Raw genomic sequence first — 27,732 nt, 5'->3', positions numbered from 1 at the left:
ATGCCTTTTGGGCTTTGTAATGCTCCTGCGGTCTTCCAGAGGTTCATGAACGATGTGTTCAGGGACCTAATTGACCAATTTTTAGTGATTTATTTGGATGATATCTTGATTTTTTCTAAGGACGAGAAAGAACATCGTCAACATGTCAAGCAGGTTCTGCACCGACTGCGGGCTAATGGGCTGTTCGCCAAGGCTTCCAAGTGCGTCTTTCATGTGCCTGAAGTGGAGTTCCTAGGTCATGTAGTGTCAGGTAGGGAACTTAAAATGGACCCACATAAGGTTGACGCCGTCAACTCATGGCAGGAGCTGAGGACTAAGAAGGATGTACAAAGGTTCTTAGGTTTCGCTAATTACTACCGGGAGTTTATTCCGAATTTTGCAAAGCTCACGGTACCTTTGACGCAGCTTCTGCGCAAGAAACAGCCATTTGTGTGGGGGCGGGAAGCTCACGAGGCGTTTCTACAACTTAAGTCTAGTTTTCAATCGGACAACATACTAACCCATCCTGATGTTGACAAACCGTTCGTGGTAGAAGCGGACGCTTCTAGCTACGCGTTGGGGGCTGTATTGTCTCAGAAGGATTCCTCAGGGACCTTGCGTCCCTGTGGATTTTACTCGCGGCAACTAACACCCTTCGAGCAGAACTATACCATATGGGAGAAGGAGTTGTTGGCGATTAAGGTGGCGTTTGAGGTGTGGCGGCACTGGCTTGAAGGGGCACGGCACCAGATCGTGGTCAGGTCTGATCATAAGAATTTAGAGCACTTGCAAACAGCAAAGAAGTTAAACCAGCGTCAAATCCGCTGGGCTTTGTTTTTCTCCAGGTTTAACTTCAAGGTGCAGTTCGTGGAGGGGAAGGCAAACTTGCGGGCCGATGCTTTATCCCGCAAGCCAGAATTTAAGACCAATGAGCAGGTAGTATGTCAGACCATCTTGCCTACTGCCTCGCTGTGTGTTGTAGATAATGAGCTCGGGTTACATGACCAGATCCTTGAGGCTCAGAAAGATGATGTGTGGACACAGGAGCAATTGATGCTGCTCTCAGCAGGTAACCGTACCATACTGCCGCATCTCCAAGATCAAGACGGGGTATTGGTGCATAGGGGGCAGGTTTACGTACCAGTGGGGGCCCTCAGGTTGGAGGTGATTAGAGCCCACCATGACGAACCCATGGCTGGGCACTTTGGCAGGTTCAAGACCGTACAGCTTATCACCAGGAGCTACTGGTGGCCAAAGATGCGGCAAGACATTCTGCGCTTTTGTGACAGCTGCGCCGTTTGCCAGCAGAGTAAGACGCCTGTTGGGCGCCCTAGAGGGTTGTTGTCGTCTCTACCTGTTCCGGAGAGGCCATGGCAAATCATTTCCATGGATTTTATTTCAGATTTGCCTAAGTCTGGGGGTTATACTTGTATTTGGGTGGTGGTGGATTTATTTAGTAAACTGGCTCATTTTATTCCTTGTTCAACCATTCCGGCGGCCCCTACGTTGGCCTTACTATTTACTAAGCACATCTATCGTTTGCACGGAGCACCCGAGGTGATTATTTCAGATAGGGCTCCGCAATTTGTGTCACGCTTTTGGAAACATTTCCATGAGTGCTTGGGGACTAAGTTAAACGTTTCTTCAGCCTTTCATCCGCAAACGGATGGACAGTCGGAACGGGTTAATGGGCTCTTAGAGCAGTATCTGCGTTGTTTTTGTTTAGATCAACCCACGGCTTGGGTGAAGTGGCTACCGGTGGCGGAGTTTGCTTACAATAATGCGGTGCACACGTCTAGTCAGCATACGCCGTTTGAGCTAACTTATGGCTTTCACCCACGGGGAGGTGTGGCGCCGTCGGCCAATGTGGTCTCTTCGGACCCTGTGTATCGCTCTACGGAAATGGCTGCATTGCATGATGTTGCCCGTCGCTTACTGTTGGAAGCTAAGGCAACGCAGAAGACTCAGGCTGACCGCCACAGGCAGGCAGGGGAGGAGTTGGAAGAAGGGGATTTGGTGTGGTTATCTTCCAAACATATTAAACAGGCTGGGGGAAAGTTTGCGCCTCGGTATTTGGGTCCCTTTCCTATCGTTAAAAAGATTTCTTCTGTTGCGTTTCGTTTGCGTTTACCGTCTAGTTTAAAGGTCCATCCAGTCTTTCATCGTTCGCTGTTGAAACTAGATACCTCTGGTCGTCGTGGTGCTATAGCGGAGGGTATCACTGCCACTTCTCCGCCATCGGGGGAGGAGGCCTTTGTGAGAGGGGATAGTGTTATGATTGAGCCTCATGGCTCTGTTTCTGACAGACGTGGGCGTAAGACTCCTCGAGAGTCAGATACTCTCGAGGAGCGAGAGAGAAAAAGACTGCGAGACATATTTGCAGCACCATCTGACGAAGAATCTTTCGAAGGGTTTACGGAAAGAATGGAGGAGGGGCTGGTTAGCTCAGAGGAGGATGAGATGGATTGGACTCGGGTACGGGAGGAATTGGGTGCCACTGGCCATGATGGGACAGAAGATGAATGGGGACCTTCAGGATTAGACCCATGGCTTAGCTGGAGGGATGGGACGGGATCCACAGCTGGAGATGCTGTTGGGCGTAGTCAGAGGTGTTCCAGCTCTGACGAGGAAAGTGATGAGGAAACGCCCGGGTTAAGGAGGACAGCTGACAGTGATGATGATTTGTAACTGGCATAAAATGGGGCTTGGGAGCAATTGCAAATTGCGTCGGGCAAGGTAATCTGGGCAAACGCTTGGGATTCGTGTGTGTGTGTGGGACGCTTCCCTGAAGACTTGTGTGCTTTCCTGTGCTGAGACGTAAGTTGATTGGAATCCAGGGTCAGACGGCGGGAGGGATTGTGTGGGCATTTGTTTGTGCAAACCTGTGCTTACTCTTATTAGCTTGACCTTCCGTCGTCTTCTTGACGGACGCCATCTCCTGCTTTGAGAACTCGGACTGAACTGACCACGGCTTGTCTTCCCCCCTTCTTGGACTTGGAAAAACTACAAACGTCTGCTTCTGGCTTTGATCTACGGAACGGAACTGGTCTACTCTACTGCTAAAATCCCTGGCTGATTTGTTCGTGTTGGAATCCTGTCTGCTGTGTGTGTGGGAGCGACGCAAGTTACTCTAAACACAGTGTTGGCAGCAGAGAGGAATCTGCTGCCAATTAGTTGCATTCTTTGTATCTTTTGTTCCTTGGCTTTCGTTTTGTTTATACCCAGGCTGAAGAAAGCAGTTTGTTTTTACCCGGATTAAACTCCGGTTTAATCCGGTTTATCTTTTGAACATTTACTTTTGCCCCTTTTTGCTCCTAAAGGCAAAAATTGCCTGGCCCTTGTGTTTTACGGGCATTTTTGAGTTCTGTAATCTAATAAACTCTGTTACTTTGAATCTTGTGGCGTTCTGTCCTTGACATTTTAAGTCATAATGTTTTTGATTGTGAGCCGTTTTGAATCTCCATATGGAGAGATAAAGCTGGATATAAATAAATAGCCATTAAATTGGCATATTTAATAGATTTTAAGCTTCAAATAGCTTCTGCAGGACTGGAAACATTTTCCAGGCAGTCAAAACAAAACTGAACTTCCAACCACTCATTTGCATTTTTTCTATCATTCTATAGGAATAACAAGAGCCAACATTTCTAGTGGATTGAATGTTCCTCCTGGACTCTGGAGACTAGGGTTCGAATCCCCACTCAGCCATGGAAACTCATGGGTAGTCTTGGGCAAGTCACACTTTCTCAACTTCAATCCCCCTCAGAAGACAATAGTTTCACCTTAGGATTTCCATTAGTCAGAAATGACTTGAACATACAGCAACAGCAATTTAAGCATGGTGTATGTAAAAGAATTTGGAGGAAGAACTGATGGCTCTTTTTCCTCTTGCTATGATTGTGATGTTATACAACAACGCCCCCCCCCCCCCCCCCCCGCCATAAGCATGGCCCCTGCTTCCAGAAAGAAGAAAATTGGTCTGAGGTTAATCACACTTTCAGAACTGGGTGAAATGGAATGCTTACAAAGAAACAAAGATGGCAAATAGTGAAATCATAAGACCTAGTCCGGGGATGTTATCAAGGAGGCAGTTTGAAGGGGAAAACCAAACTATGTTATAGCCACATTAAACAGTAATAGGGCAAGGGAAATTCATGCCTTGTTAAAAGAGATCTGCATTTATCAAGATAACTTGCTTTCTCAAACCTGAAAGCTAAATTAAGTGATGCACGACTCTTAATCTAGGCTTCCCATATTTAAAGTTATGAAGAGCTTTTTACCAAGCAAATGTGTTTTATTTACTTACTGTTGATTCAGTCAGTCCACCAACAGACACGGTCAGACCTGTTAGGACATGGTAACGATACGATGCTAAACCCAAAAGTTGTGTGATTTTAGGAAAGGCTTGGGATGCTGCATTCCAATTGAATGTTAAAGCCTCTGATCTGCAAAATAATAAAGAACATGGTCCCTTCTTAGGAACACTTAGATACAGCATATATGCACACAACTGCCCCTTTTAACCAAACTGACACTACATAACCACTGCAACCAAATCAGAAGTTTGATAGCAAAATGTGTGACTGCCCTTTGGCCAGCAGACCAAATGGACTTTACACGATACTTTCACAACATTGTTACTTTATTATCCTGTGGCATTGCTAGCTAGCAGCAGTCAAAATCGTGAAGGGAAAGCGAAACCAAGTTATAATACCTGAAGACAATGCTGGAGTTGACATAGCTATTAATTTATAAGTTTCAGCTTTTTGGAGCCTAATAATAATAATAATAATAATAATAATAATAATAATAATAATATAATATTATAATATGCCCAATGGCCAAACAATAAAGTGTCACCAGCCAGAGGCCTATAAATATCTGGGCATATTACAGCTGAACAACATCAAGCATGAACATGTGAAAACTGTGGTCAGCAAAGAATACACACAAAGGGTCAGAAAAATTCTCAAAAGCAAGCTCAATGGAGGCAACACCATCAAGGCCATAAACACCTGGGCCATACCTGTCATAAGATATACTGCTGGCATTATAAATTGGACACAGGCGGAACTGGACAATTTGGACAGAAAAACAAGAAAACTCATGACCATTCATCATTCACTGCACCCTCGCAGTGATGTTGACTGGCTCTATCTGCCTAGAAGATCAGGGGGCAGAGGACTCTTACAAGTAAAACAAGCAGTCAAAGAAGAAGAACATGCCCTGGCAGAATATGTAAAGCAAAGTGAAGAACCTGCTTTGATTGAAGTCAAAAATCAGAAACTCCTCAAAACACAGCATATAAAAAACAGTACAAGAAAACTGCACTACAAACTAGAGCTGACAGCTGGCACAACAAAACATTGCATTGAAAGTTCCTTGACAAAATTGAAGGAAAAGCTGATAAGGAGAAGACCTGGCTCTGGCTCACGAATGGGACCCTGAAGGAGGAGACAGAAGGCCTGATCCTTGCAGCCCAGGAGCAAGCCATCAGAACAAATGCAATTAAGGCCAAGATCGAAAAATCAGCTGATGACCCAAAATGCAGACTGTGCAAGGAAACCGACGAAACCATTGATCATATCCTCAGCTGCTGTAACAAAATTGCACAGATAGACTACAAACAGAGGCACAACTGTGTGGCCTAAATGATCCATTGGAACTTATGCCCGAGGCTGTGGCGCAGACGGGAGAGCAATGAATTACTGACCAGGAGGTCATAAGTTCGAGGCCCGCTCAGAGCTATGTTTGTTGTTGTCTTTGTCCTATGTTAAAAAGGCATTGAATGTTTGCCTGATGTGTGTAATGTGATCCGCCCTGAGTCCCCTTCGGGGTGAGAAGGGCAGAATATAAATGCTGTAAATAAATAAATAAATAAATTATGCCTCAAGTACCACCTGCCAGCAGCAAAGAACTGGTGGGATCACAAACCAGCAAAGGTCGTGGAAAATGAACACGCAAAGATACTGTGGGACTTCCGAATCCAGACTGACAAAGTTCTGGAACACAACACACCAGACATCACAGTTGTGGAAAAGAAAAAGGTTTGGATAATTGATGTTGCCATCCCAGGTGACAGTCACATTGATGAAAAACAACAGGAAAAACTCAGCCGCTATCAGGACCTCAGGATTGAACTTCAAAGACTCTGGCAGAAACCAGTGCAGGTGGTCCCGGTGGTGATGGGCACACTGGGTGCCATGCCAAAAGATCTCAGCCGGCATTTGGAAACAATAGATATTGACAAAATTACGATCTGCCAACTGCCAAAGGCCACCCTGCTGGGATCTGCACGCATCATCCGAAAATACATCACACAGTCCTAGACACTTGGGAAGTGTTCGACTTGTGGTTTTGTGAAACGAAATCCAGCATATCTATCTTGTTTGCTGTGTCATACAACGTCGTTGTGTCAATAATAATAATAATTTTATTTTTATACCCCGCCCCATCTCCCTAAGGGGAGATGGTGTAGAACAGAGTATGGATCAAGATATAAGACAATGCTCCTTTAGATTCATGAACCAATCCTTGTCCTTCTGCAGGGGAAGGCATGAAATGAGATCCACAGGGACAGAAGGTACTGCATGTTTCTGTTACCTTTGAGCTGAGGCCTAATCCCTAATATCCCTTTAGGGAATCCTTGAAATGGGGACTAGGACATGCAGTGCAGTCCCTGTTCTTCCCTCTCCTCGTGGATCGAGCCCTAGCCAAAAAGTTGTGACTGGAAGTATAAATGATTGTGTGCTGCACATAAGTGCATTGAAATGGAAAGGATGGAAAGTGAGAATGCCAGCAAACTGGCTGACAGTGAAGCTGGGGAGGTATACGGCTGGTCCAGAATGAAGAATTCTTTCCTTAAAGTCTTTTACTACCCTGGGCTTTGAGCTGTCTGACTGTTCCCAAACTGCACATTAGTACATTCAGTGCTCCCTGTAAAGAAGCAATACCTCTAAGAGAAGAATAATGGCATCCACTCTTCATTTCTCACCATAGCCTATCCCCCTCCCCCGATAAGTCTGGAAACCCCATTTACTTTAATCGAATTACACATATGTCACAAATCGTGCTTGAATAAAATTATATGGCTTAAGTAACATTTTTTCACATTGACCAGTGGACTTTTTACACAAGTTTTTGGAGTAGGGGAGAAACATGTTGGAGGTAATTTGGAGCAAGAAATAGCAGGTGTGAAAAGGTTTAAATTCAACTACAATTTTTTTCTCCTCTCAACTGAAGGTGATGTGTCCTTTGAGAATAGATTGGCAGGGGATTGTATGCACTGTCTAACCCTTAGTTGGATATACCAATAAATAATTCCCACATTTTCACTTTGAAACTGCTAGCATTCACATCTTTTTCAAAAACTTACTACTGGATTTTTTAAAATAGCCTCTTTAAGATTTTTCTTCTGATAAACACAAATAATGGCTATGATCCTGAAAGCAAATCCTGTCAAATCAGAATGGAATATTTCCTTCAAATATATTTTACAAACACACCATGTTCAAACAAGGCATGCCTTTCAGGGCTCCTATGGCCACCGTTATCTGAGACCACCCTGTATTGGTTACCTTGGAAATATCTTCTCTAATTCTTCTCGGTGGGGGATGTGGGGGACAGGGGGGTTGCTGAAGTACAGAAGCGTGAGGAAGATGGATCCTGCATGAGCTCGAAACCGGTCAATTTTTTCTGCTGACTGCTGAGCCACACAGCACATGATCTGCTTGGAGCTGAAAATAAAATACACAGAAAAACCCATTCATGCATTTTTAAAGACACAATAACCACTCCCTATTTGGCCATTCTCATTTCCAATATAATCTTCTAGACAGGGCCCACTAAAAACTCCTTCCATGAAGGAAGTGAGAACAGCTGAGACAATATTGGGGAATAGTAAGCTAGAACTGGTTAGACAGTCTTGCATTTTTCTCTCCTAACTTCCAGGAATAAACTTGAGGCTTTTTTTACATGCCAGCCAGAATATTTGGGCCGAAACTAACAAAATGAAGTTCAACAGGGACAGATGCAAGATACTTCACTTCGGCAGAAAAAAATGGAAATCAAAGATACAGAATGGGGGACGCCTGGCTTGACAGCAGTGTGTGTGAAAAAGACCTTGGAGTCCTCGTGGACAACAAGTTAAACATGAGCCAACAATGTGATGCGGCAGCTAAAAAAGCCAACGGGATTCTGGCCTGCATCAATAGGGATATAGCGTCTAGATCCAGGGAAGTCATGCTCCCCCTCTATTCTGCCTTGGTCAGACCACACCTGGAATACTGTGTCCAATTTTGGGCACCGCAGTTGAAGGGAGATGTTGACAAGCTGGAAAGTGTCCAGAGGAGGGTGACTAAAATGATTAAGGGTCTGGAGAACAAGCCCTATGAGGAGCAGCTTAAAGAGCTGGGCATGTTTAGCCTGCAGAAGAGAAGGCTGAGAGGAGACATGATAGCCATGTACAAATATGTGAGGGGAAGTCATAGGGAGGAGGGAGCAAGCTTGTTTTCTGCTGCCCTGCAGACTAGGACACGGAACAATGGCTTCAAACTACAGGAAAGGAGATTCCACCTGAACATCAGGAAGAACTTCCTCACTATGAGAAGGGCTGTTCGGCAGTGGAACTCTCTCCCCCGGGCTGTGGCGGAGGCTCCTTCTTTGGAGGCTTTTAAGCAGAGGCTGGATGGCCATCTGTCGGGGGTGCTTTGAATGCGATTTCCTGCTTCTTAGCGGGGGGGTTGGACTGGATGGCCCGTGAGGTCTCTTCCAACTCTACTATTCTATGATTCTATTTCAGCTCAATGGATCCTGTTTTCACCATTTTCTAACTATTGTAAAGGCGCTTTAAAAATTATTTTAATTTTTTATTAAATGACATTGCATTTTGATTATAATGACTGTTACACTTTGAGCATTTGGAGAGATGGCCCGTAACATTTCAAGATAAATATGTACAAATGTACCATTGCTGGCTCTGTAAATATGTACATAATATGCAGTATTTTAGACATGCAAAATACAGTATTATTATTATTATATTAACTTTATTTATAACCCATCTTTTTCTCTGTGGGGACTCAAGGTGACTAACAATCCCACACTTTGGTCACAGTTTAAAAAGCACAAGTACAAAAATTAAAAAAAGTTAATTAATACAGTGTAAATTAAGATATAAACAGATTAATATATAACAAACATACTTACATTGCTGTTAAAACTTTAGTTTTAACTATTCAGTTTAACAAGGCAGTGATAAATAAAAACTACAGTCTAATTCCCTTTGTTACAAAACATAAATAAATTCTGGTTTATTTTTTTAACCACAGTAATGAAGACAACTGAATCCCAACAATAGGTACTACCAAAGCACTTTTCCAAAAAATAGATGATCACCTAACCATATAGCAAGTATACACAAATGGTTTGCAAACTAGTACATACACATCAGTGTCGATTAACTCTGGCTCAGTCTGAGTTACTAACAGCAACACTTCCATTAAACTTGTCATAGCAGCTTCTCTCACCCTGTTGAAATAAAGATACAAAGCAAGTTGCCAACGTTAAATTTTGAGACTCATACATATAAGCTGGAGTCATATTACAGTTGTGATATGAACACACTTGTGTATATGCATATGTTTGCACATGCACACAACACTGCTAGCTAAAGTATGTGAATAGAACACCTGTGAACACTTAAATCATTTCCCACATCCACTGGTTGCCTTGTTTAATATTTCTCTAACTTGTGGTATTTTCCCAGGCACTTCCTACATGCTTATAATGTTTTCAGCACAGCCATAACATCAGGCTTTTGAAACAGATGAATTTCTTGTGGTAAATTCTTAAACAAGATACTAGAACCTGTCCTTCATGACAGTTTCATGAATATGGCATACATAGAACCCTGGGTACATAATTAAAAAGGAAAGAGTGGCAACCAGTGAATGTATTATATATTCCAATTTTTAAAATTGTTGATGTCAGTAATTAGGTCAGGACTAAGGCTGAAATTTATCCCCCCCCCCCCACAAGACACAACTGCAACATTATAACAAAAACAGTATCAACAAAAAACAATATCTTGAAGATCTTACCAGCTGCAGCAAGCCATCCCATTTGTACCAAAAGTAACTTGTCTCCTGGTACTAAGAACAACTTCGTAAAAAGAGCTTGAACACACCAATTCAGGGCCATAGCCAGAAAAAAAAGGGGCAGGGGCTGAAACTTTTTTTAACGAACCATGAAGAGTAGTTCCATAACGCAAAATAATTTGGAAGTAAGGCTCCATCGATAAGCTTCAGTGGACACTCAAGACAGATAAACTTCAGTGGACACTCATGTGGATTTGGTTAATCAGTTAAAATTCACGAGTAAACCAGGTTTTTTTCAAACCTGAAAAAAATGGGGGGTGACCCCCCCCCCCCAAGTCAACTCATTTTTTTCAGTCCCCTTGACATAACATAGACCTTCTGGCCCATCGAACCCAATAGCTTCTTGTAAACATTATGAAACAACTCCAAAATAAATTGTATGATATATGAAAGGTTGTAGCAGACACTCAAAGATCAGAAACTCCACTCCAAAAGCAGTAATCCACTGTGGAGAATGCTCATGCTTTGAAAAATGTGACAAAATGTGAGAAACAGGACCAGACATCGTTCTATGAATCCTTCTATTAATCTGGAGTTACACAATCGATTTCAAGTTCTCTCACAAATAACAGATAATGAGGACATACAACACCTCTGGGAGGATAAGAGGTTCTTTCGTACAACTGAGTGGACACTCCTTGATCAATGCATGGGGGATGTCTCTGGGGAGGGGGACAGTTCACAAACATGGAAACTGCAGTCACTGAATGAAGCAGAAGCTCTTTTCCCAGTCATAGATGAGGCAGAACAAGAACACACTAGGAAAAATGAGGGGGTCCTGGACACTTCTGACAGGATTATCCTTGATGAATGGGGGGGGGGGGGCTATCTCTGAGGAAGAAGCCAGTTTAGAGCTACACAATCCAATTCAGCAACAGGGCCAGTTTTAAGGAGATCTACAGAACACCTTACAGGACAGGGATAATGTAAATCCTCAGGACAAACGGGTGTTGGTCATAGGCGACTCCCTCCTGAGAGGAACAGAAGTGGTGATTTGCAAACCTGATAAGATGTCTAGCGAAATATGCTGCCTCCCTGGGACAAAAATTTACCACATAACTCAGCGGCTGACAAGGGTCATCAAGCCCACTGACCCTCCTCCTTTCATGTAGGAACCAACGATACTGCAAGGCATAGTCTTAAAAAGATCTGAAAATTTTTTGAAGCTCTTTGAAGAAAGCTAAAAGATCTTAATGTATAGGTGGTCTTTTAATCTCTCCTCTCTGTTGTACGACACAGCCCAGTAAGAGCAAAAAAATAGTAGAGGTGAATAACTGGCTCTGAAGTTGATGTCAGGAAGAACAATTTGGCTTCCTGGGGCCATGGTCTGTTCTTCCAGGAAGATGGTCTACACAGGATGGGCTACACCTCACAGATCAGGCAGACTTTAAGTTAGGTTGTGTGGGGGAGGTGACATTATCCTTGGGAACAGTAGTTTATCAAGGTCTGGAGTGATCAGACAAAAGACTAAAGAGAGGGTTGGACAAACACAACAAGTATCAAGCAGTAAGGGGACAATAATCTCAAATAAACAGCTAAGGGGAATGGTCCCACGGGCATAGATATTTTTACCCCAATGCCCAGAGCATGGAAAATAAACAAGATGAGCTGGAACTCTTAGCACAACAAAACAGTTATGATGTAATTGGCATATCTGAAACCTGGTGGGAAGAGTCTGATAACTGGAATGTAGCAAGGGAAGGGAAAAAACTATTTCAAAGAAATGGACCAAACAGAAGAGAAGGTGGAGTAGCATTATATGTCAAAAATATTTATACTTGTGAAGAGATACAAGACTTCAATCCTAAAAACCAGGTTGAGAGCACCAGGCTAAGAATTAAAGGAACAAGGACTGAAAAAGATGTAGTAGTGGGGGTCTACTACAGACCTCCAAGCCAGATGGAAGAACTGGATGAAGCCTTCCTTGACCAGATGACCAAACATGCAGAAAGAAGAGATATAGTAGTAATGGGGGACTTCAACTACTCTGATATTTGTTGGAAAACAAACTTTGCCAAGAGTACAAATTCCAATGAATTCCTTACTTGCCTTACAGATAATGTTATTATCCAGAAGATAGAAAAGCAACAAGGGGATCTGCTATTCTGGATCTGATCCTAACCAACACTGAAGATCTGGTCAATGGAATGGAAGTGGTGGGATCCTTAGGTGTGAGTGGCCATGTGCTCCTGGAGTTTGTGATACAAAGGAAGGGTAAAACTAAGAAAAGTCAAACACGCTTTCTAGACTGATTTCAAGAAATGTAAGGAAATACCGAGACTGATTCCATGGACAGGAATACTAAGAGAAGGGAGTTAATGATGGATGGGAATTTCATAAAAATGAGCTACTGAATGCACAATTGCAAACAGTGCCAGCAAAGAGAAAAAATAGAAGTGTAAAACAACCAGAATGGATGTCCAAAGAACTTTTAACTGAGCTAAGATTTAAAGGAGACATGCACAAGAAATGGAAAAGGAGGGAAATCACCAAAGAGGAATTCAAACAAATAACCAACATATGTAGGGAAAAGGTTCGTAAGGCTAAGGCACAAAATGAATTCAGGCTTGCCAGAGAGATTAAAACCAATAAAAAAAAGGTTCTTTCGTTATGACTGTAGAAAAAGGAAGAAAAAGGAAACTATAGGGCCTCTGCATGGAAAAGGTGGTGAAATTACTAACAGGGTTTAGGGAAAAGGCAGAGCTGCTCAACACCTTCTTATCCCAAAAGGAGATTGGTGTTCAACCTGAACAATATGGAGCGGATGAGGTAATAAGGGGAATGCAACCCAAAATAGGTAAAGAACTAGTCAAGGAATATGTGGCTACTCTAAATGAATTCAAGTCTCCAGGGCCAGATGAACTACATCCAAGAGTATTGAAGGAACTTGCAGAAGTCATTTCAGGGCACCGGGCTGAGACATGGTTTTTACTTCATCCATATGTTGTTCATGTTGTACCCTTATGTCTTTAGCTGATTTAAATTTTTAAAATTATATTTTAACTTCTGTGTGTTTTGCTATTATAACTGTGCTTTAACTGCCGAAAGCTGCCTTGTGAATGGGAAAAATGAAAGACATCATAATCATCATAATCATTAACATTTTTAGGCCCACTCCTATATGTGATACACAGATGGAATTAGTTCTGTGCCTTGAAGAAGTGTTTAAAAAAGCAATCCCAACTGGCTTCATTAACAATGAAAAAGCTAATGTTAACTATTTCAGGTACAGAATGCAAGAACGGTTTAACAAATTTATGATGAAGAAAAAAATAAAAAAATAAGGACCTGGTGAAATGTTATTACACAAGAGTCTGCAGAAGAATGTGCTCCATTCCCAGACAGTTAGATTATTCACTTTAAAAAGTGCATCTATATGCATCTCATCTAGGCAAAACAAAAAAGAAAAACATTTTGTGTTTCTTTTTCAAGGTCAAGAAAGGTGAATAAATGAACTCTTGGATCCAGTGGATGGATTCTGATAAAAAAATAAGACTAGAGTGGTAAGAAATATAACCTGGATCGTCACGATTATGTGAACATTCATCAGGGAATACTTTTTCTCCTTTCATGTTACTATATTTAACACCTGCAGACAGTTTGGACAAGTCCCAGCAAACAACCTGTCAAAAGGAATGTTAAGTTTGCATATGGAAAGTATAGTCAGTTAGCTTTCCCACGAATCCTTTAAAAAAAGTTTTTCTTTTCATTTACAAATGTAATTCTTTTTTGTACGTCTTGGAAAGGACACAGTTCCCCACCCCACTCCACAAATTTCCAAAAAGAGTCAACCCAGTCAGCTGGATGGAGAACTTCAACTCTGAGCCATTTTTTGTTATATTATTGCAGAAAGGTTTTTAATTAAGACTTCTGCTGAACTTTTACCCTTATTATATGTTTAAATGATTTCATATTGGTTTAAATTAATGGTTTTATTAACATGGCAGCTTATTTATTTTCAACATTTGAAGAATTAGGTCTTTAGCTGTTTTAACTTTGCTGTAAGGTGCCTTGTTCTCTTGTCAGAATGATACACTAGGGAACTTACTATGAAGATCCATTCTAGTTAAGGAGAAGCCATCCAAGAAAAGCTTAACTGCAATTACCACCCAGGCCAGGTAAGAAATTGCATGTTCTTTTAGCAAAGTTGGATCTCTAGCATCTGTAAAATCACTCCCAAGCTAAGAAAAAAAAAAGAACAGAAAGGTTTTCCTAAAAAGAAAATCAGCATTGCCACCCATGGATGGGATTAGATGTCTAGATTCAACCTTCATGGTAAGTTCCCAAATGTACCATTCTTAGCCCATGGAGAAGGAGCCATTTAAGCAAGAGAATTACTCTAGCTTAAACAGACCCTTGGAGGGATACTGGCAAGAAATTGAATCAATCTGGCAGGACCTGACAGACATCTACCAAAAGAGGCCTTTGTGGAGACTAATTGGTCCAATTTGTAATGTACACATGGAAGGAGTAGCCCAAATTGCAGCCCTGCAAATTTCTTACAGGTGAGAATGCTGCTGAAATGACCGCTGATCTGGCACAAAGAAAAGTGCATTGGGGAACAGAATTAGAAGCAGAACAGTCTTAAGAAGCTCAAATGGGAGCCTGGAATGGTGGTGTATATTAACACACTGTGTAATCCAAGTTGGGAAGCAATGAGGACTGAGAAAAAGAACCTTCCTGTAAGAAAACTCTTTATGGGAAGACAGAAAAATGAGCACTTTTGCTTAGTTGATAAAATGTAGGACAAAATGTGGTTTGGTGTTGTAAGGTATTCAGTTTAAGCCCTAAGATAAGGACTGTTAGAAGAAAATCTAAGACTTCCTTCATCCCAACGGTGTGAGGAGGAACAGATTTTATCTGAGGTGATCTATGAAAGGCTTTCCAAGTGGATCATATATTCTGAGGGTGGAACTTCCTCTGAAAGATAAAAGTGTGCTTATCACTCTTTGTGAATATCCATCTCGCAGTTCACTTGCCATGCAGCTAGCTGCAGTGGACCTGGATCTGAGTATAGAATGGGACCAATTATGGGACAATGAGGGACAAAGATTGTGACTGTTGCTTGTTCTTGATTCAGGGGTGTTCCTTTCTGATACCATGAAAATCAGATGGAAAAGCTGGTTTTCAGCCACAGCTGATTTCAGCTTTCACCATATTTATTTCTTCCTGAGGCAATTAATGTTCACAACCTGCAGCAACAGCTCTACAGGCAGCAGATACTCCTCCCACGGGAGTCACTCAGGAACACTAGCATAGTTTGAGTCACTCTGACCTTACTAACAGGGGGCACAAAGACCTTTGGATTTAGTCTTTGCTTTACTCATTTTCGATACATACCCACAGAAAAATCAGCAGTGTGAAAAGGTGGAAAGACATGATGTGAGAAGGAAAAACTCAGGAATAAGGTTTTTTTTAAAGTGCCCTCTGCTGTCTAGCCATCAAAATGGAACTGCAAAGCAGAGAGAGGGGAAAATGAAGGAAAGACAGAGGGGGGAGGGGAAATCAAGAAATAAGGCCAAGAGAAAGTGAAAGCACAAGTATCCAAACTTTCCTAAGCTTGGTAAAGAGACAGAATTGGCAAGAATCCAAAAGGAAATACTTTCTTTAAAAAAAAACCCAAAATGAAATGTTATTATATTAGCTTGAATTTTCTTTAGTTTGGTGAGGGGATATTAGTGATCTTGATTTTGTGTGCAGAGAGGAAATGTAGCCTCTATATGCCATTGGACTACAATTTCTGTCCTCTGTAACCACTGGCTATGCTGGTTGGGACTGATGCCAGTCCAATCATATCTGTGAAAGGTTTTCCATTTTAGGATTTATAGACAACAGCAACACTACCTTAACATTTTACTAGGCCCCAAGGGCTTTTTGTATGGAGTTATGACAGATATCAGAGCTGCTGATACAATTGTGCCCTCTGCTGTCCAGCCACCATAATGGAATTGCAAAAAAGTCACTCAAACCTTTGGGAACAATGAGAAATTAGAACTAAAATTACAGTAAGGAATAAGAAGTTAAGACACCCCAATACTGCTTCAATTCAAATAGAGATACTTTGGGGTTGTTGTGTGTTCTCCGGGCAGTATGGCCATGTTCCAGAAGTATTCTCTCCTAACATTTCGCCCACATCTATGGCAGGCATCCTCAGAGGTTGTGAGGTGACCTCACAACCTCTGAGGATGCCTGCCATAGATGTGGGCGAAACGTCAGGAGAGAATACTTCTGGAACATGGCCATACTGCCCGAAAAATACACAACAACCTTGTGATCCCGGTCATGAAAGCCTGCGACAACACAGAGATACTTTGGGTTTTTTATTTAAAAGAATGACATTTAACAAACCTTTATACTGATATGTCAGCAAATTCAAAAATCTTCATCTTCTCATGCTGTTTGGTTTTTAATGTCCAACATTTTAAAGATCTGTATTTTATTATTTTAATTTTCTGCAACCTACCCAGAGGAACACACACACACTTACAACACAAACACACACACACACGTATAATAAATATTCATCAACTTTCCCTTTGCAATGACAAAATTACAAGAACTGTTGGCAAGGTTGCAAATCACTTAACTTGGATATGATTAGCTTTCCATCAAGTTTGCTGTTCATTGTTTTCCCTCAGTCTTTGTTTTGGCAAAGCTAGACGGCATTATTCTTAAGGTGCTTCAGTTATGAAATGTGCTAGCGAAAACACTGCTAATTGTGATTTTTTTCTGGGTACTTGTTTTGAATACAATCCTATTTTTTTAATTTACAACCTAAGGACACAGAAATGGGATCTACTCTATAAAGATAAAATATCCTACCATGCTCCAACATCACCACGACTGTCTGTTGTGTAATCATTGAGGCCATCCAGCAATATGTTGTATATCTGTGCAACATTATTTTTGCATACGTATTCATTTGGCGACCCATCTCCTTTCACGCCAATTGTTTGGCAAACTCTGGAGAAAGAATATGTATTCACAAAATGTATATAACTGTAAAATCTTAGCACATATAACACATGTTCACTAACATTAAATTAAATTCAGCACTTTAGAGGTGGGGGGAGCTACGGTTTATGTCTGCACTGTTTATGTCTTTGAATTCTTTTTCCCTTTTGCTTATTGATGTAATGCTCCCCTTTGTGGTTGTTAGATCATGTGTCAAACGCAAGGCCCACGCGAAGAATCCAGATCACCACATCATTTTATGTGGGCCATGAGGCTTTCAATGCCGGAGTAACATACTTGCATTTATATAATTTTACAATTACAAACAGTCCTGACATGGCCCTCAGTGAAAATGGGGTTGATACCTCTGTGTTAAATGCTTTCTATATTTTCAACTATGTATGTATTTATGTGTTTGATATAGTTAACAAAACTATTTTTAAATACATTCACTGACTATATCACTATCGGTCAGTTAATCAAAATGGAGAGGAAAAAAACACCAATTCTAAAACTGCAGAGCAAGGCATGATTGATCCGAGTGAGTAAGTATTTAGCATAGTCTTTTGACATTATATACTTGAACTGTAGAATTAACTAGTGGTTAAAGAGAGAGATACTAGTTGATTTGATGCTCTCGTAGCCAAGATTCTGTCATAGATAGTATTCCTGGAGACAGGATTTAACTGGGAATTAAATATGAAGTTCAGTCTATCAGCAGCTCAGCCTGGCGCTGAGGGACAATTGACTCAGATTGAGGAATCAGGTCACAGGCAGCTACTTTACCCAGAAAGGTGTCATCTCAATAGGCGTCGTGACCACCAAACTTTTCTTCTGTTTGCAAACTGCCAGGGTTCTGTGGGATTAAGGCTGCTGAGCTCCAACATGATAGTTCAATACACTGCAAGATCCAAAGGCACTTGCTTCCACTTTGTTTTGTGCATGGCCAACACAGCTAGTCCTGAATATGTTCACTGAAATTCTAAATGTACCAAGTGGCATTTGGCCTGTCTATGATGCAGAGCTCTCTTATATTACACCAACATGTTGCCTAATCCAGACAGAAATAACTGTCATATATGAATAAGTAGATGTCCAATACTGAGTTACTAGTTGCAATACACTCCTTTCAGATGTGCACTCTTTAAAAATAGTCAAAATTACACAAGTAGAGGATGAGGAAAACTGGCTAAAACACAGGTGCTTATGCCTAGGCAATAATTTAGGAGATAGATTTCTAACTCTCCAAGCTATACTGCTAAAAGGTCTATCATTACACAAATTACATTATGCAAACTGTGTTAGTAAGAAATAAACACTAGTGCCATTTTGAAATTACGATCGCATAAAGATCTAAGAATTTAGAAATATTATTTCACTGTGCAATCAACTTTATAGAAAAATAAATCTATACCTGAACTTAAAAGCACCAGGGACCCTTAAAGACATTGTGAACAATTTTCTTTTTTAATAGCAGCCTCTACTTTTACATTTTACAGGGAAGAAAAATAAATAAAAACACATGTAAAAAAAATGCAACAGCATACTTTGAAATAGCTTTTAATCCATCACTTCTGGATTGAGCAAAGCTCAGAGTTTCAGGGGAAATTGAAGTGACTGTCTTCAAACCTTCTAAAACCTGGAAGAAAACAAAAAAATATTCCCCTAAATTAAGCATTTTTCTTGGTACATCAGAAGGAGTTTGGGGGGGGGGGCACATAAAATAGTTGCTGGTAGTATCAAAGCAGTGGAAGTGTTACAGGCACATAGACACCCTACATTGCAGACAAATACTGTACTAAGGATATGATTTTGTTGCCAAACATCCAATTCAAACCTGCATTTCACATCTATATGTGTGACAGAAGTTATCTAATGAAAACATTTTGGTACTGTTCAACTAATATGCTCTGGTTAAGATCCTATTGGATGCTGATGGAGTATAAAGCTCTCCAAGCATACCTTTGCTGGATGCCTATAGGGTGAGGGCTGTTCTTTTTCCATCAGCTGCAGAATGGGAGCAGTATAGAAGCAGAGCACACTTAATGGCCAATCAGTGGGTACTGGAAGACAGAGCTGCGCCCAAGTGCTGTATGGCTGTCACTGAGCATCTGTGGGGAAAGGCATTACACCAGCAAGTACTGGTTACCTCTCATGGTCTAAGTGTTTGATTGGCTGGACACTATTCAGAGTGCTAGTTATGACTTGTGAAATCCTATAAGGTAATGGTCCAGGTTATTTAAAGGATTGTATTCTTCATTAAGGAGCCCCGGTGGCGAAGTGTGTTAAAGCACTGAGCTGCTGAACTTGCAGACTGAAAGGTCCCAGGTTCGAACCCCGTGAGTGGCCGCTGTTAGCTCCAGCTTCTGCCAACCTAGCAGTTCGAAAACATGCCAATGTGAGTAGATCAATAGGTACCGCTCCAGCAGGAAGGTAACGGTGCTCCATGCAGTCATGCCGGCCACATGACCTTGGAAGTGTCTACGGACAACGCCAGCTCTTTGGCTTAGAAATGAAGATGAGCACCAACCCCCAGAGTCAGACATGACTGGACTTAACGTCAGGGGAAACCTTTACCTTTACCTTTATTCTTCCTTACGAACCAGCCCAAGTTTTGGTATCTTCTGTGGAGATCCTTCTTTCTGTCCCACCACCCTTACAAGAACAACGGCTGAGAACTTGAGAGTGAGTCTTCGCAGTGGCTACTCCCAAGCCCAGGAACTCTCTTCCAAGAGCAGCCAGACCTGGCATGGGCAAACTTCAGCCCTCCAGGTGTTTTGGACTTCAACTCTGACAATTCCTGACAGCCCAAGTTTTAATTCTTTGATAGCTTACATTTTATGTACTTTTTATATATTGGTAATGTTTAGTCATGTCTAATTGTTGTTAAGTGCCTTGGGATAACTGGAGTTATACCAGCATAAATTAATAAGAGAATTCTGATCAGTAAGGACAATATTTCTATGAGAAAAAAAAGAAACCCAGTCCCTTTGCAATTAGCTGTCCCATCTCCCCCAATGCATGCCTATTACAACAGTTGCATCAATATCCAGGCTTGCTGTATCTGCTAGCCAGATAGTATTCTTGGCTTCTTGAAAATGTTTTTTTCCCCTTCAGCTGAGAGATGAGACTATGCAATTATCCACATGAAATCCAAAACTGAAATAATTTTTCAGATTCCTTTGCCCTAGAAGGTAACTGCAGGCATCCATCTGTAATTCAGAACTAGCTGTTCCAGAGAGTGGTGGAGAACAATACTTTACAAAGGAAAGCTACTCTCCCCATCAAACCAGATAGCAATGGTTTCCCATTTGTCCATGGCTTGTTTGCTTATTTCCTTTTTGTTTCTTCCCATAAGGCAGAAATGTGCAAACATGCCTGCAGTTATCCTGACAGAGATGTGAATGGCCACGGACACCTTAAAGGTTGTTACTCTTACATGTTTTGTGCAAATAAAAAAGAAGATTTTATTGCAAAATTATGTGTATGTGCCTTCAAGTCACCTATTGACTTATGGCAATCCAATAAATTTCATAGGGTTTTTCTTAAAATGTGGTTTTGCCAGTTCCTTCCTCTGAAATATAGCCTACAGCACCTGGTATTTGTTACAGAACAATTCACTAGAAACTTCTAATTCAGAAACATTCATTCAAATATATATGACATTGTAGACCTTCCAATATAACAACTGCATTTTATCTCACCTCATGGAATTTGCCTTTTAGAAGAAACTTAGGAAGAGCACCCAAGGCTAGAGAAAAGCCACACCGAACCATTTCCTCATGGCTTTGGAGGCCTGAAATGTACTGTTTCACCAGCTGATCTAGAAAAACACAACAGCCATATTTTTGTTAATTAGAACTTGACAGGAAGGATGGGAGATTTCTAAAACACTTATATAAACATAAATTATTTCCAGTGGCAGTGGAAAATGCTGACTTCTAAGTACTGTACCTAATTCTGCTCCTAGTTATTCAAAGTATTTACTAGAGCAATATTGTGTTAATGAAGCAAGACAATTTAATCAAACATGATGGCCCTAGTCTATTTTTTTCTGAGTGGCAACAATTATATTGCACAGTGTGCTTGAAACAATTAAAGAGTATAAATTCCCTGACACTGGAGGAACAACTTTGTAATAGATAGGGAGTAGATGTGTTCTTTTCAGTGCTTCGTTCCTTCCTGGGGGGATGATCTCAGAAGGTGGTGCAACTTCTTGTTCACTGTGGGGTCCCTCAGGGCTCTATGTTGTTCCCCATACTGTTCAACATATACATGAAACTGCTGGGAGAGGTCATCCAGAGTTTTGGAGTGCAATGCCATCTATATGTGAATGACAGTAAACTCTTCTACTCCTCCCACCCCAAACCAAGGAGGCTGTCCTGAACTTGGAGCTGCCTCTGAAGAGTGTTTGCAGATTTTAGTTGGTATGATAGTTAGTACAGATATTTTAGGTGTTTGTGAACACCAGAGCGCATATAACATAGAGAGCTGAGGTAACACAAACTCATACATTCAACTGTTCCATATTTATTAGGAATACACATTCTCGATCAAAATTTCAAAAACATGGAAAAATCATTTCATACTTTTTTTCTGTGTTCAAAGTACACATTGCCCATGGTGTTTCATGGTAAAATGTGGATTTTAGAACATAGGTTGATATATTTTGGAGCTAGAAAATGCATCTTATTTTTCAAACCCCTTCTACCCTGCCATATAAAATCCAGATTGTCTGCTTTGAAATGGATTATATGACAGTGTAGAAGGGGTCTCAGAGAGTTGTGAAATCTGATGGATATGATCTATCTATTAATTCAGAACATCATATTGGCATTTTCAAGGAGCTAATTCCTCAAGTATTCCTATCCAATTCTGACCTATATGTGCTATATTAATAGTATAAACAATAAACTGCACCAGTATCTATTTTAAAAACATGTTTAGCACATGGCACACAATTAGAAATTGGCAGAAAGGCAATAAGAAGTTATCTTTCATTAATACTCGCCAATGGCTATGGGACTATAACAATCGTAGGCACCCTTTGCCCCAAAGTCTAACAAAATTAATAGTTATAAAGCTGAAAAAAATGTTCAGTGGGGGAGGAAACTACTGCAATGAATTAAGAAAAAAGCAAAAGTCAAACTGGATTCAAGAGGAAGCAGGAAAGCATGCATAAAATGATTATTAAACAGAAGAGAGAAACATAATTATAGCTTTCCAATGTAAGGAATTCAGCTTGGGGGTGTAAACTAGGTGCAGAGTTTGTGGTCCCAGAGCATCAAGTGTGTAGCTGAAGTCCCAGTTGCACACTTAAGTGAAGTGTGTTTTATTATTGCCTTGTTGACAAGGTGTAGCTTTTTATCTGTTGGTAGGAAGAAATACTGCAAATCCTCCCAAATTAAAGGAAGGTGGATGGGAGGCTGTGTTACCCTTTACAGCCCTATTCTACCCAATCTTTTCTATATAGCATCCCTCTCACTTCTTTGGTCCCTGCTTTCTAATTGGCAAGAAAGAAGAAGAGAATCATTCCATATGTGCCATACCGCATAAAATATTGCAAGGACCGTGACTAAGTCAGCTAAATGCTGACATTTGCTGGCATGTGTATCTGTCATCTCCCATCTGATTATTCTGTTCTTGTGTATTTATTAAATCTGTATATAATGAGGTTTCCTTTCTGCTACAGCAAATCCTCTGCATTGCTACTGAAGTCACATTTTCCCACTGTACAGAGTCCAAGGAAGAGAAATACAAATGGCAATGAGATAAGTAATATTCTAGGGATATTAAAAACAACTTTGTCCCATACATGTGCAAATTAGAATTCTTTCATTTCTCCAAGGCATTTCTGCAGAAGGGAGAGGCAATGTATATTAACTGCTGCTACCATCAATTAAGTGCTTCTTAATAGCCTACATAACAGGGCTGGGTCCAGAAAAGCTGCTAACCACCAAAGTGTTCATTTAGTTTAGTTTTGCTTTTGCTGGAATTCTGCTAACTAAGAAGATCATCATAGGTTGTCCCTTATAGAAGACAGAAACAACCTTGTGAATCATTACCTTGCTGAGCTGGATTTGCACCTTCCTCTCCAATGCAATAATATTCATCATATAAAGCAGCTAAAGCATAGACTGCTGATTCCTGAGGCAAAGACAAAGGCAAAGCATAGTAAACATAAACATCTTACTTGTCCAGTTGAACCCTAAAGGAACAAACAGCTCTGCTGTAGAAATAACCAACAGATAACCCCCAAGGCTTTCACTGCAATGCACTTAGGACACATTCACACAACTACTGGTGGCCACCACCAAATAACCTATTAGTCCTGAGAAAGGAGCTCCCATGTGCTACAAAGAGATATAAGATTCATGTGTACTGGCCATTTACATTATTTTAAAAGAGCCCAAAGGAAGCAACTGTTTGTATATATATTCCAAATCTTCCAATCTTCCTTTGTATGTATTTATGTGTGTGTGTGTGTGTGTGTTCTAAACTGTTCTTTTCAATCTACCTGGGCATCCCATCTCCGATCTCAGCTGTCCCTGAACCCTATAGGTTCAGGGACAGCTGAGATCAGAGATGGAATGCCCAGGAAGATTGAAAAGAACAGTTTAGAACATACACACACATAATGTAATTCTCATGATTTAAAAACCTACATCTTTTAATATGTTTTATTCTGGCAGAACTTTAAAATGAGAATAATCAAATTTTCAATTAGTATTTCATTTCAGTTTTATCAGTTAATTTCTTGTGATATAGCATTATTTCACAGCTAAAGTGACAACATACTGCTATCTCACAAATACACATTTTATCCCCCTATAAATGTATGCCAAAACACCACATTCTGAATTATGAAATGTTCTGCCCACATTATATGAACATTAGAGTCCACCTAATTAAAAGAGTCGCTGCTCACTTGTACATTGGTGGAAATCACCGTGTCATGCTAGAAGTCATGGTTGAGGGCCAAAGAATGTAGTCAAATATGAACCTTTGATATCAGGAATGGTGAACCAATGGTAAGAAATGCTAAAGGGAAAAGATACTGCTCACCCCACAACACCTACTATTCCTATTAGGTATTTTTCCCTTCCCTTTATTCTGAGAAATAAAAACACACAAGAATAGAGATTAACTAACAGTACTTTTGTTTGTTGTCTTGCATTGCTTGAAACGAGATGGAGACTTTGTAAACTATCATTTATCAGCCACTGCCAGCCACCTGGAGAGGAAGAAAGTATATAGAACAAACAACATGTACATTTTTGTTCCAATTAATTCATAACTTTTAAAGTGTATAAATATGTTCCAATGCTTGTCCATAAAACAATTACTTAGATTTCCAAATTTAAAAGCATGTCTAAACATCATTTAAAATAGGGGGGGGGGGGTCAGATTAAGTGTGTGTGGGGGTTCAAACTAACTTCTGATTTTCAGTATTTGTTAACCACCAAATTACTGAATTTCACTATTTTCTCACCACTAAGGTATATTAAAATGCTTCCATCAATTATGTCCTAACAGATAGGTCCTCTTATCACTGGCAGAAGTCACTGCTTTATACTATTTTTATTTCAATCATCACTCCTCACTTCCAAAGAGATGTGTTGTAACCTTTTAACACTATTACCCCCAAACCCCTAAATATCAAGGACCCGCTGTAACATCAGCAGCACTTTGCTGTTCAGCTGCATGGTAAAACACAGGCAAGAAAAATTTAAACCTGACATACCAATTATGGGATCTTCTTTAAAGGGCATTTTTGAAAGTGATAACTTTTCAATCAAGGTGCAGACTAGGGGACAAAAGAAATAACATAGTTTGTAAAAAACAACAGATAGGGCTATTCTATTTTAACATAGTATGCTGAATTCAACTTGGACTTACACACCTATATTCACACTTGCCATTAGAGCTCAAAAAAACACAGCATGATCAGTCATTCTAAAACTGCTATTCATTACATAACACTGATCAACATATTTAGCATAAACATGAAATTTTCCAGCATAATATATTAATTTTTTGCACTATGCATGGCTACTTAGCCAAAGTTACTTATAATACAAACGAAGGCCTACATCCAATTGTTAATCTCAACTAGAACAGAACCCTGAAAAAATGAGAAGCTAACAGTTAAGTAACAAGTGGGTTTAGCCCTAAGTCTATCTAAGAGGCACACAGAAATCACAAATTAAGGCCTCAGACAGTTCTGTAAATTGTGCTGCCTGGCTGAAATGTCAGCGCAGAATTTCCTGCTTCTAAAACAGTCCTTTCTTTTTTCCCTTCCAGTTAGATTGGAACAAGTTCCTGTTCCTGCAAGGAAGTTTGTACTTCAGTGCCAAGCAAACCAGAAAATATATCACTCCTTCAAAGTTGTTTCTGCTATGGATTAAAAAGGGAATGTATGAAAAGAAAATGAAATTTGTCAGGGATACAGTCAGTACATAGAACTCATTTTTTGTAAAAAGGGCTGCCATAATATATCCAAATACGGTTCAAAATGCTAGTAAATGAATTGTGTGGTAAATCCTGCCATTTGTCACAGATGTAAGGGGACTCTGATTTACTGCAGCTGCTATTCTGGAATCTATTTGTATTTTGGCTGTGCATTTATTCAATTGTTATTTGGGAAAGATATATTTTGCTTAATATGAGGAGACTGAGATTTGGCAAAATGGACAATGCCCTTGACTAGAAATTAAAGACAAGCTCACAGCATACCTGGTCAATCAAGAAAATAAAGACAAAAACTCTTTCTAAAATGTGTTTGTTACTAGAATTTCAATACTCAAGAACACAGAAGGGTACAAAGTAACATGGAACACTATATAATGAATACATATTCTTAAAACAGGACCAAATAAATATTGCCATATAACGTACCAGCTCGTCTCATTAGTTCACCACCTAAACCCCTATTAAACAAAAGCAATATATATTGATTGAAGAAGAAAATAACAAAGGAAAAACAATCAAAATGTACATCCTATGGCAAAAGTCACAAGTGCAAATGTATCAAACCAAAAATCCTGGTCTAATAAATCAATCTCTGCATCAAACTCTTAACCTATCACAGGAAAGTCTTGTTTATTTCATGGACCAATGTTATGAATCTATCTAATTCAAAGATAGCTAAAGTGATGGTAGTTTCGATTACAATTTTGTGTCTTTCTTCAAATATTAAACAACCCTTAACCACATTCTTACTGTGGCATTTCTTGTGCATCATAAGCACTTCTGTGACACCAGAAAGGCTATTCCTGTACCTTCAAAATATTGGCAATTTCATCCTTGTATTTATTACATGCATATATTACAAAAACTAATTTTTAAGACTGGATTTCCCCACAACTACTTAGAAATACAATAATACTTCCTATCACAAGAAGTATGTTTGCTCTGTTCACATGTCAACCAAGCTATATTTGTATTTGCAAAGTATAACATGACCGACATGAATGCAGGAAATTTGGCTTTTGATTTTGTAGGCTATCATACATTGCTTTTATGGCTATCTATTTCAAGAGACCTCCTTATTCTACTCCTGCCAAACAAATTTCCAAACAGAAAGAGTGTATTCAACATTAATCTGCTTACCTATAGAGCTGACGACGGTAAAGCTGCAAGAGAAAAGTGATACAAGATTTATTTTAATCCTCATCCTAGATACAAATACCATTTTAAAAAATGAAGCCTGGAAAATTTGGGGGAGAGTTTCCCCTTTTTGGTAAAGCCCTTTTCCCAATAATTACTCACTGGAAGATTTTTATATACGATTATATATAAGAAGAGTAAGTTAAAATGGCTGGTCTTTGTTTATTCTTCATTCTATTTTCTGGGAATGAGTGCTCTATGTCTACTTGAAACTACAGAAGACAAAATCATTTTCTTGCTTGCATAATGCCAATATTTTTTGCTCATCTCTGATAAATTGGTAAAATCTGAGAGGTTCCTTATAATTCAGAATTTTGTAGCCCTATTTGTTTGAAAAAATATTAAAATTAGAAAATTTAAAAGTAAATACTAATTGCAATTGTTATCTAAAACAGAATTTCCAATTTCCCCCCATGATATAAACATTTCTGGATTTTTTTTTTCTTCCTAGTCATCCCCAAATCTTAATATTGTACAAATTCCAGTTTTAGAAGTAGCTTATCTACTGAAATAACGTACTTGCAAAAAAAAAAAGGTCTCTAATAGAGTTTGAACAAACCTCCAAATGGATCTGTTTAAGTCCTTCCAAGATTTTCTCATCTAAATATGATGAAATAGATCTATAAAAATAAAATAATAATTTTATACCTATACAGCATTGTTAGATACTACCATCGTTCTTCAATTGAAAGACACCAGCAATTATAATATGGAACCTAATTTCAGTACTACCAGCAGCAACAAAAATATATTAGATACACCTGAGATATTCTGAGACGCACCCCATTTTTGGATATGTTTATCTAGAAAATGTGAGTCTAGGAATTGAAGAAATAAGGTATGTTATATCATTTTAAAACATTTTTTGCAAACAGACAATTTGACAATTAACTAAATTTAGGTATACTGGAAATACCAATCATGCTGATTTTTGCATGTATCTTTCACTAGTTTTTGCTATATTTAAGGCCAA

At 39.8% G+C, this 27,732-nt stretch overlaps 1 protein-coding gene across 1 annotated transcript in view; it reads right to left on the bottom strand.

Moving 5' to 3' along the window:
* The window catches only part of tbcd (tubulin folding cofactor D), a 171,594-nt gene that overhangs the window by 19,993 nt on the left and 123,869 nt on the right, over window positions 1-27,732 (bottom strand). Inside the window, exons 22-33 of the mRNA XM_062970687.1 lie at window positions 27,319-27,379; window positions 26,703-26,725; window positions 25,989-26,020; window positions 24,835-24,897; window positions 24,248-24,324; window positions 23,156-23,237; window positions 20,795-20,913; window positions 18,638-18,729; window positions 16,959-17,099; window positions 9,424-9,507; window positions 7,557-7,715; window positions 4,286-4,424 (exon numbers count right to left, since the gene is read on the bottom strand). Coding sequence (XP_062826757.1) covers window positions 4,286-4,424; window positions 7,557-7,715; window positions 9,424-9,507; window positions 16,959-17,099; window positions 18,638-18,729; window positions 20,795-20,913; window positions 23,156-23,237; window positions 24,248-24,324; window positions 24,835-24,897; window positions 25,989-26,020; window positions 26,703-26,725; window positions 27,319-27,379 — 1,072 coding nt within the window. The remainder of the gene's footprint in view (window positions 1-4,285; window positions 4,425-7,556; window positions 7,716-9,423; window positions 9,508-16,958; window positions 17,100-18,637; window positions 18,730-20,794; window positions 20,914-23,155; window positions 23,238-24,247; window positions 24,325-24,834; window positions 24,898-25,988; window positions 26,021-26,702; window positions 26,726-27,318; window positions 27,380-27,732) is intronic.

The sequence above is a fragment of the Anolis carolinensis genome, chromosome 2, assembly GCF_035594765.1.
Source record: "Anolis carolinensis isolate JA03-04 chromosome 2, rAnoCar3.1.pri, whole genome shotgun sequence".
In the NCBI taxonomy this organism is placed as follows: Eukaryota; Metazoa; Chordata; class Lepidosauria; order Squamata; family Dactyloidae; genus Anolis; species Anolis carolinensis.
Note: the sequence above shows the minus strand (reverse complement) of the source record. Positions and strands in the feature narration are given on the sequence as shown.